Source organism: Myxocyprinus asiaticus, chromosome 39, assembly GCF_019703515.2.
Source record: "Myxocyprinus asiaticus isolate MX2 ecotype Aquarium Trade chromosome 39, UBuf_Myxa_2, whole genome shotgun sequence".
Taxonomy (NCBI): domain Eukaryota; kingdom Metazoa; phylum Chordata; class Actinopteri; order Cypriniformes; family Catostomidae; genus Myxocyprinus; species Myxocyprinus asiaticus.
Window position 1 is genome coordinate 33,356,182 of NC_059382.1, and position 10,311 is coordinate 33,366,492.

General features: G+C 37.8%; 1 protein-coding gene across 1 annotated transcript in view; it reads right to left on the reverse strand.

The window, feature by feature from the left end:
* LOC127430197 (GRB2-associated-binding protein 2-like) overlaps positions 1 to 9,227 on the reverse strand; it is a 141,472-nt gene extending 132,245 nt beyond the window's left edge. The window contains exon 1 of the mRNA XM_051679774.1: positions 8,862 to 9,227. Within this exon, the coding sequence (XP_051535734.1) occupies positions 8,862 to 8,933 (72 nt within the window). The 5' untranslated portion in view covers positions 8,934 to 9,227. The remainder of the gene's footprint in view (positions 1 to 8,861) is intronic.
* Between the last annotated feature and the right edge of the window lie 1,084 nt (positions 9,228 to 10,311).

Sequence of the window (10,311 nt, forward strand, 5' to 3'; positions counted from 1 at the left end):
CCACACTTTGTTGGACACAATTTTCTGATTGGTAAAAGTTTTCTCTTCAGCAACATGGGTAGTGTAGTTCTGAATGAGGAATTCTTCTAAGATGGAAAAAAAAGTGGAAATAACGTGGACTAATGGCTCAACAGAAGCATATACCATCAATTAACAACTTTGGAACACACGGTAGGGATCTTTAAAGGATTATTGGTTATTGTTAAAAAAATGTATTCACCTATGGCATAAAAATAATGGCATAAATAATGGGATTTTAAATTAAATGGGAACCTGACAACTCTGCTCTATTCTGGTCCCTAGATATGTCTCGGGTCCCAAGTCCATGAGATTGTTTGCCCTTTTCATAGTCCACTAAACTAAAATCGTTCTAGTGATTAGAAAACAAATAGTTCACCACTCCACAACAAGCTGAATGATTTGAGGCATCATTCATGTCCATAATACCAGTGGTGCGGGATGAGTTGCGCTTCAAACTTTAATACTTAGGGTTAAGGGGTTTTGTTTAAATCTTAGCAAGTACCACTAATTCCAAACATTACAGTGAAATGCAAAGCATGGAATAGTAATCTATATAGACCCGTAACCCCAAGCCTGTAGCTAACACATTTAGTTCAGTGTCTTTCAGTCCTCAAAAGGACATCCAGCTGTCTGTAATTTTGGTAGAGCAAATTCAATATATGCCAGATGATGTGGAACAAGGAGAATGTCTGTTTGAGCATTGGTTTGTCTGTCAAAGCAGGAACTGGGAGGTGTTCAGTGCTGACCTTGAAGGGCTAGGACTTCCCAGTGCCCCTCTGCAAAACAACAGCATGGGCGGCAGCTGACACAGGGACTCTGATTTCTGTCTGTTCGCCTGCTCTGGAAAACAACTGCCCCTGCACTGCACAAACTAATTTTCTTACTAAATTTTATTTTTTATTTTTCATTTATTTTTTTGGTCTTGTTTTCCAACGAAAATATCAAAATATCCTTAAAACAACATACATTTATCAAAAAAGCTAAATAAAATATGATATATTAAGTCTTTTTTACACTTTCCAGACTACAAACAGACTACAAAACAGGGAAGTGAGGAAGTTCACAGCAGGAATAGAACATGCCTCAGCCACCTTCCCTCGATATGATCATACAGGAATGTAGCGATGGATTATGCAAACAGACATGTTTGGGAGGTGATGTCAGATCAGAACCAGGAGAGTGGGTGGTACCAACTACTGCCAGTGCTGTTCATGTTACACATACAAACACACACAGTAAAGTATTTCTATTTCTGCTCATAAACTGATGATGGAAGCAATTTTTAAAGCCTAAATATGATGATGGGGGGTTGGGTTGGATATGAGATGGCTGGTGGAGTTCAGGGCACCCACTTGTCTGTCCCCCCCGGGTGGCTGCCCATGTCGCCCATGCCTAAATCCGCCCCTGATTTAAAGTGTTTGAGTGAATAGCATGAAGCCTGTCAAGAACATGTCTAAGACGTTTTTCACCTCAAAATCAAAAGGAAAAAAATATAACATTTTGCTCAAAGGAAATAAAGCTTATTTTAGGACCCCCTAAATCTCATTACCGTAATGAAATTTATAAATAATTAAATATGCATACACCATGGTAGTATTTGTTGTATTACCTTTATTTTTTTATTTTTTTAAATAAATTAATAAACAATATTACAGTAATGATCATCTAATGAGTTTCACTGTTGAGAATAATGATAATAGCAAAAAAAAGAAAAAAGTAAACTGTCCGGGGCATTGCGGTAATGAGAATTTTAGGGGAAAATGTGCTTAAAGAAACGTTCCTGTTCAATACAAGTTAAGCTCATTCGACAGCATTTGTGGCATAATGTTAATTATCACAAAAATTCATTTCAACTCGTTTCACCTTTTCTTGAAAAAAAAGCAAAAATCGAGGTTACAGTGAGGCACTTACAATGGAAATGAATGGGGCAATTTTTGAACGTTAAAATACTTAGTGTTTCAAAATTATAGCCACAAGACATGAAGGATATGTGTAAACATTATTTTAGCATGATAAAATTGCTTACAAACTTTTCTGTGTAAAGTTACAGCCAATTTTACAACTTTGTTACCATGACGATGTAATGTCAACAAACCCTAAAATGACTGTAAAAATGACAATTTAAACATCCGTACAACTCAAATAATGCACAAGTTTTAACAGAAGAATTCATGTTAATATAATATAAATTATAAGCTTCACATTTCTGTGTTTAACGCTCCAAAAATTGGCCACATTCACTTTCATTGTCCCCATTCACTTCCATTGTAAGTGCCTCCCTGTAGCCTCAATTTTTGCTTTTTTTTTTTAAAGAAAAGGAGGATTGAGTCTAAATAATTTATTTGTGGTAATCAACATTATGCCACAAATGCTGTTGATTGAGCTTAACTTGTATTGAACCCAGAACATTCCTTTAATTGTCATAAATGCAACAAATTACAATGCAAATTTAAAAAAATAAAAAATAAAATAAAATAATCATAATAATCTAATGGTCCTAACAACATGCTTATGTTTATTTATGCAAAATATAACTTTTTTTTATTATTATTATTTTATCTCAGTCATCCTTTTATTACAAATATATAAATTATATAAATAATTAAATAAAGATGGGAAAGTAGTATAAAAACATGAGGGTAAATACAGACTACTCTCCCAAAAAGGTCAACAAAAGCATCAGCACACTTACTACGTCAGTTCTCAACTGTTGCAACAAAAGCTGTAACTGCCCAGGGTGTTTGCCTTGTGTATTTGAATATCATTTACATGACAGGATTGACGTTAAGGAGATACCTTCCAAAACGTGTACTTACCTGCACTACTTTAAAAACACCTGAACCCCATGGGAATCACATGGAAAACTGGCATATTATTACTGATAATTTGAGTTATTAGTTTTATTTCCTTGAAATGAGTTGAATTTAAATAGAAAAGGTTGAAGAACAAAAAACAAAAAATGAAAAAATGAGGGGGGAAAATTATACAATGAACATGAACAGAATTAGCAATTAATGCTTCTATGAAACCTTTACTGAAGACTTACAATGATACAAATTAGTAGTCATCAGTCACATTCTTGTTCTGAAATGCATTTGCTTCAGCATTCAGTAGTACTCAATTCCAATCCAATAAAATGTGAAAGGATGAGTTAAACCAATCAGGTATTAGCCAGCCAAAACTATGCAATGCCAAACATTTGCAAGCCAACATTGAGGCAGCAACATTTCTTTCACCTGAAAACACCTTGCTTGAAGAATCCTAAAATCTACAGCTGCTTAAAATATCTCTCAGCATTAGGATGTCAGTAATGTATGTCAGATGACAGCAATTCAGTCTGCTAAATGGCCGTCATTGTCCAGCAGCAGCCTGTTTAAGTGGAAGGAATTTTTCAATGGGACAACTAGTTCTCTCAGTACAGGCTGTCCGTGTGCTGTCCAGCTGATTAGTGCATGTCTGCTGAATTTTCAACTTCCTTACCTGACTTCTTTGCTCTTTTATTTATGTGAGGAAAACATTTTTGGATGCAAGACCTCAAGACCACTGTTGTGCTTTACAACTGCTTGTGATTGAGTGTTTTCTGTAAAACACTTTTACTATAGTGCATAACTTGTAAGGCGATACATTTTAACGTTTGCATTACATAACCAACTACATTCACAACCTTGTTCGAACGTGATTAAATTGCGCAGCTGCTCAATTGATAGAGTGTTGCACTTGCGATGCAAAGGAACAGGTTATGAGTCCAGAAGGGTGCACAAGTCGAGACCTGAGAAGAAAGTGTCAAGGAACCACCACAAAATTATGGTTGCGTTTTTCATCTCACTATTGGTTAGGTTTAGGTTGAGGGTAGGGAGATAGGTTTTGTTGATTTCAAACACAATACAGTATTAACCTTAAAAACCTCATCATTTTTTCAGCTCACATTTGCTTTTTATAATGCTATCAATTAGCTTTAGGATTAAGGTTTAGGGTAAGGAGGTAGGTTTTGTTGATTTAAAATTCAATAGAGCATTACTCTCAAAACCCTCATCTCTTTGGGAGAACATTTCATTTGCTTTTAGCACCACACAGTGGACATTTAACCTCAGAACTGCTACAATATTTATAAGGAGCCACAAAATATCATTTCGCAAATGTTGCCACAGTCACATAATTTTCACAAGATCATGCTGGGCCGATTAACTGTACTTGCCAATATATCGGTTTATTAAAAGCAACACCAATAAAAAAAAATTTTTTTTAAATTAAAGATTAATTGTCATTGTCATGGTCACCTTGTCAGGTTGAGGTTCTACCTGACTGGACCATGGCAGTATCTGCCCACCTTTGTGTTTTTCGTATTTGTGCTTTGTGTGGGCACGGGTCCGGTGGTGGTTATCGCAGTACACGAGTTTCCGCCGTGGGCCCTCTGGTGATGTCACGGTCATGGCACCTTGCCAGGTTGTGTGTTTGCCTGTGGTGGATCGTGACATCATCGTCTCCTGTCTGTCTTGTGTTTTGTGTTTGTGCTTTGTGTGGGTGCACGGGTCAGGTGGTGGTTATCACAGTCATCATCATCGTTCCTTGTCTGTTTTGTCAAAGGGTGTTTACGTTTTGTCCTCATGTGTTAAGGTGTCGCTGGCATGCTGAATCAGCATTTCCATGGGAACGTCATTACGACAGTCAGCTGCGAGTGACATCTGCCCCTTGTTTGTTTCTCTTATTTAAACCCCCGAATGTGTCACGTCCAATGTCGGATCATTGTCTACTGTGGTGTATTGTGGTGTTACTGTGACCGTGGTGTTAGCTGTCTTGTCTAACATTCCTCTCTTGTGCAGTTAGAGCTGCTCATGTATCTGTAGTACTAGCGGTCATTTGTCACTTCCTCGCTGGAAGCGCCTTTCAGTTATTAACATTTTGTGTTTCATCAATAAATCCTATTGACTGTATTCCTCTGCTTTTGGGTCCTGTCTTCCCACATACAAGACAGACATGGCTGATATATCAGTCCATCAGTCTATTAATTAACAGAAGTGTTAGCTCCTCCTTGTGTCAACTGATTTTCTGTTTAAAATGCTTGTAGTAAATTGAGTAAATACTGGGTCTGTTTCAAAACCTAGTGAGCATCCTCCAGAGGCAGCATTTTAAGACATTATAGGGGTGATGCTGATGCGAAGGCTGTTCCAAAAGGTAGGTATCTTAATTATGCTGCCTCTTAAGATATCTCGTTTTGGCCAAATTCTAAGGTAGCATTGTATGTATCTTTCCCCAGGTAGACGATCCCAGAATGCACCATGATGATGAGCTCGGCGGAAAAATAAATCCAAGATGGCGGATGAAGCTAGAGAAATTTAGATTACAAATATTCTTATAATCCATTGAATACTGAAAAGTATCGATAAATAACAGTTTAATATGACACAAAACCGACTATTCTACCCAAAATGTGTGTGTGTGCAGTGCGTAATTATGCTCATTAGAGCAGTGGTTCCCAAACATTTTACAATGGCGTACCCCTCCAAACATTCAGCATCCTTTCGCGTACCCCCTCTCTAATGCATAGATAACATTCACACAAGGTATTTTGATAATATGTATATTTAACACAATTATCTTTGTAAAACAACTCCCTTATAATAAACATGTTTTATTTGTACATGTTTTTTACATGTTATATTAATCATACATACTGAATAAATGGCTTACCGATTGAGATGGGTTTGCTAGATATGATATAACTGCATAACTTGAAAACTCCCCCCTCATCACGGTCTGCAAGAATAGCATTCGTTTCTGTGCTTGGATTTGCGCAGAATTGCCGGCTGACTTCGAGCATTGTGGGTAAGTATCTGTGCAATTGCCTGGTCTGCTTAAGCTGCATTTTTATGTCACATCTGACACTGTTAGCAAAGTTGAGCTCATCTGCTGAAATCAAACATCATGCAAAAATGTAAAAACAGGTCTCTAGCATGCGAGTAAATGTGAGTGAAAATTACTGCGTGTTAATGTGGAAAATTATTTGGCCACACTGTTTGTCTGACACCTGTCATCAAAGCTTATGAACTTGGGGGCCTGGATAGCTCAGCGAGTAAAGATGCTGACTACCACCCCTGGAGTCGCGAGTTCGAATCCAGGGCGTGCTGAGTGTCTCCAGCCAGGTCTCCTAAGCAACCAAATTGGACTGGTTGCTAGGGAGGGTAGAGTCACATGGGGTAACCTCCTCGTGCTATAATGTGGTTCGCTTTCGGTGGGGCGTGAGGGGGGTTACCTCCCCCCCAGCCCCCCTGGAATCTACACCCCTGCTTATGAGGCGTCATTTCAGTAAGGATGCTGCTGTAGAAGACAGCTGCCTATGTAGTCAGGAGACAACAAGGCAGCTCACTAAGTTTTGGAACAGACCCACTGTGTAAAATAATTGTTCACTTGATTTCAACAATGTTGTGTGTGCCTAATTTTATTCCTAAAATTGGATTATGTATGCATAGTACTTACATCAGACACCCTGCTCTCTAGATATAGCATCAGGATCAGAATACAAACCAATCACTTCAGAGAAAACCATCTTAAACCAGCCTTTGTTCATTCGTTTGTTTCCCAGCCTGGCCACGATGATTAGGCTAGTTTATTTTGCAGCTTTTAGAGGGGTTTTAGTCACCTGTCAGCTGGTCAGGCTGGGAAACCTGCCAGCAACCAGATCAACTAGAGTAAAACCAGTTTGATCAGCAAAACATCTTTACCTAAACCAGCTGTTTTCTCCAGCAGGTAAATCAGCGCTCAGTGTGCTGTCCCACAGGATAGTGAATGACTGCTGTATGTTCTACTTCCTATCTGGATTTTTTGGTCTTATATTGTGTGGGCAGAACGGTTTTGGATGCAAGACCTCAAGGAGCATTGACCTTCAGTTATAAGGTAAACATGTGTCTGCTTTTCCAGTTATTTTGACATGAGCAGTTCCTGTGCATCTCCACGTAAGACAGGGCTGCTTTTATATGGAAGACAATAAGGAAATGACCTAGCAGTGTGCATCTGAGGACACACAGATATGGACTCTCCCAATGAAACTGAGAGAGAGAGGGAAATAGTACGAGAACTAGAGAGATGACATCATGGCAAAGTTAGGTAGGAGGATGGAGAAGTCCTGTAATGCAACACTGTAGATAAACATGAGACAGATGTATTTATGAGATCTAACACTGAGGGCCTTCCCCAGCTTTTGTGCAGGATGTATTATCTGGCCTGGCAAACCGGAAAGCAATAGTCCCCAACATTCAGGCACCAAAGCAGGATGTGGGGATAAAGAGCCACACGTCCAACAGTGGTCCACAGTTTACAATAATGCAGCAACTGGCTCCTAACAAGCCAATATGGGATGAAAGAGGGGCAGTAAACAGTTTCTGCCCTCTTATAAGGACAGTTGTGTAGACAGCTGTCCAAAACAGAATTATGAGACAGACAGCGTCTCTGTGGTATCTTAAAACCCCATTGTGCACAGCTTCTTTAGTTCAATTAAATCCAGATTATGATACTCTTTTAATTTTATTATAAAACAGGTATTAATGGTGGTCATTCTGAATAATAGACGTGTAGTTGTGTGTTTTAATGATGGTGACGGTGCATGTTCTACTCTTTTACAGTAGTGAGGAGAGGAGGGATGCTGGGGCAAAATGGGTCGCACCTGCTAAGGTGGGGCCAAAAAGCAGTGACAGCAGGGCCTTAGCAAGGAATTCGAGGCCCCCTGACTGAATATTGCCCTTACCTATTAAAAAATACAGTTTTGAATTTGTTGTGGGCCCCTTTGGGCCCCTAGCATCATTACCACTTTTAACCCCACTAGCTACAGCCCTGAGTGACAAACTGATATATTGCTATATACAGTATATAACCAAATGATAGATCCTGGGAGGATAATTTGGCATTTATCTGTAATTTATTCCAGTTTTTGTTGTCCAAAACAATGGTTTCATAGGATGAATACAGGTAAAGTGGGACACTTTCTGATAATTTGTCATTGTTTTAAAATATGATGGCAAATGGCTTAGCCCCTCACACACTACTATTTTAAATTGCTAAGATTTTTTTTACATTTTTTATGAAGAAATAATGAATTCAAAAACTTAAGTGTCCCACTTTACCTATTTCCATACATGCCTTCTACATTTTGGCTGTTTCATGAATTGTTTTGAATATTACAATGGTTTTACTGCTTAAATTGGCTGTAGCTGAAAAGCCTTTAAAAAGCAGGGTTTTTTATATATATATATATATATATATATCTGTAATTACATGAATTACAATATTTGTTGGCCGAAACAATGTTTTAGGGTGAATTACAGGTAAAGTGGGACACTTTCAGATTAAAACATTGGCATTGTTTTAAAACATGCTGGCAACTGGCTTAGCCCCTCACTCAATATCTTTTGATATAGCTAGGACTTTTTATTATTATTATTATTTTTATTTTTATAAAAAAAAAAAAAAAAAAAAAGCGTGCCTTTTACATTTAGCCGTTTTCATTAGTTGTTTTGTATTTTATAATGGTTTTACTGCTTAAATTTAGCTTTAAAAAGCATATATATATATATATATATATATATATATATATATATATATATATATATATATACATTTTTACTGTAATATTACATTCAAATATTTGTTGGCCAAAACAATGTTTCAAGGTGAATAAAGCTAAAGTGGGATGCTTTCAGGTAAAAACATCGGCATTGTTTTCAAATATGATGGCAATTGGCTTAGCCCCTCACACAACACCATTTTATGTCTAAGATATTTTGTATTTTGTTAAGAAATATGAAATACGCAAAGATTCAACAGTTTTAAGATTGCGTTAAAACACTTACATATCTCCGCAGTTTTTTCTCGGGTGGTGACTTTCTCAGCCACCCTTGACAGATGATTTCCCCTCCACTCATTTTCCGAAGAAAAAAATAAATAAATCACCGCAGTAATATCACTCTGAACTCCTTAGATGATGCCTTTCCATCTGGGTTAAACGCGTGTGAAGCTGTAATTTGGATGTAAAGCGCACTTTGCTGCAGCGGTCCGGGGTGTCATTTAGTGATGATGCGAGCAGCGCGCGGCGCGTACTCTGCGTTCAACGGGAACTCACTGTAAACACTACACGCATCGGGAAACGGCTGACGCGAGATGAGATGGGGTAAACGCTTGAGTTGTACGGTGATGTAGGAAGTGCTGTTGGGTGTCTGCTGTTTGTTTTCCCACTCACACACACACACCACGCCCACTGAACTGAAGGGACGGGACTCGCTCTGTGTGAGTATGTGTGTGTGTGTGTGTGTGTGTGTGGGGGGGGGGGGGGTATTTATACGAGGACTTTTTTTTTTAGGTTACAAACTGGTAATTACAAGGGTATTATGCTATAAATGTGGTTAATGAGGACATTTCTAGTGTCCCCATAATTTAAATCGTAAAAAAATAAATAAAATAAAAACATACTACACGATGTTTTATTGAAACTGTAAAAATGCAGAGAGTTTTTTATTTATTTATTTATTTTTTGTTTGTGAGGGTTAGGTTTAGGGGTAAGGTTAGGGTTAGGGGATATAATCTATAATCTATAATTTGTACAGTATAAAAATAATTATGTCTATGGAGAGTCCTCATAATGATAGCTGTACCAACATACTCTGTGTGTGTGTGTGTGTGTGTGTGTGTGTGTGTGTGTATGTGTGTGTGTGTGTGTGTGTGTGAACAAAGTAACAATGAACCGCACGCGTGAAATTCACTGCCGTGAGACCAGCAAGTTAAACTCACACATATGATGTATGTACTTAGAATACACTACATTTGAACTCTTTATAAAGTTTAGGAAAGTATCTTTAAGGAAATGGAAACGAATTTCTGTATGTGTGTGTGAGAGAGACAGAGTAAATTCATATTTTGTAAGCTTTTAAAATAAAACTTTCAGGGAGTATCTGATGTTTCTCATTTATTGTAGTAATCATCCCCAGAGTTCCCAGGATCAACCAAACTACATCAATTTTTCCAGAGTTTATTACTTAACTAGACAAATGGCAATACCTAGTGGACAAATATGGGTAATGCAATTTCCGCACTAAAAAAAAATCACTCTAGACTAAAAAAGGTGGTCACTTGGTTACCAGTTGTTGCAAAAAAAAAAAAAAAAAAAAAAAAAAAAAAAAAGGGGGGGGGGGGGGGGCAGAGGAAAGTGTAGTTAGTTCTGATAAAAGGTCTAGCATGATTTGATTTGAAGTCAGATGGTTTGATGTTTTGTGTCTAATGCAATAAAAAGTGTGACAATAATCAGAA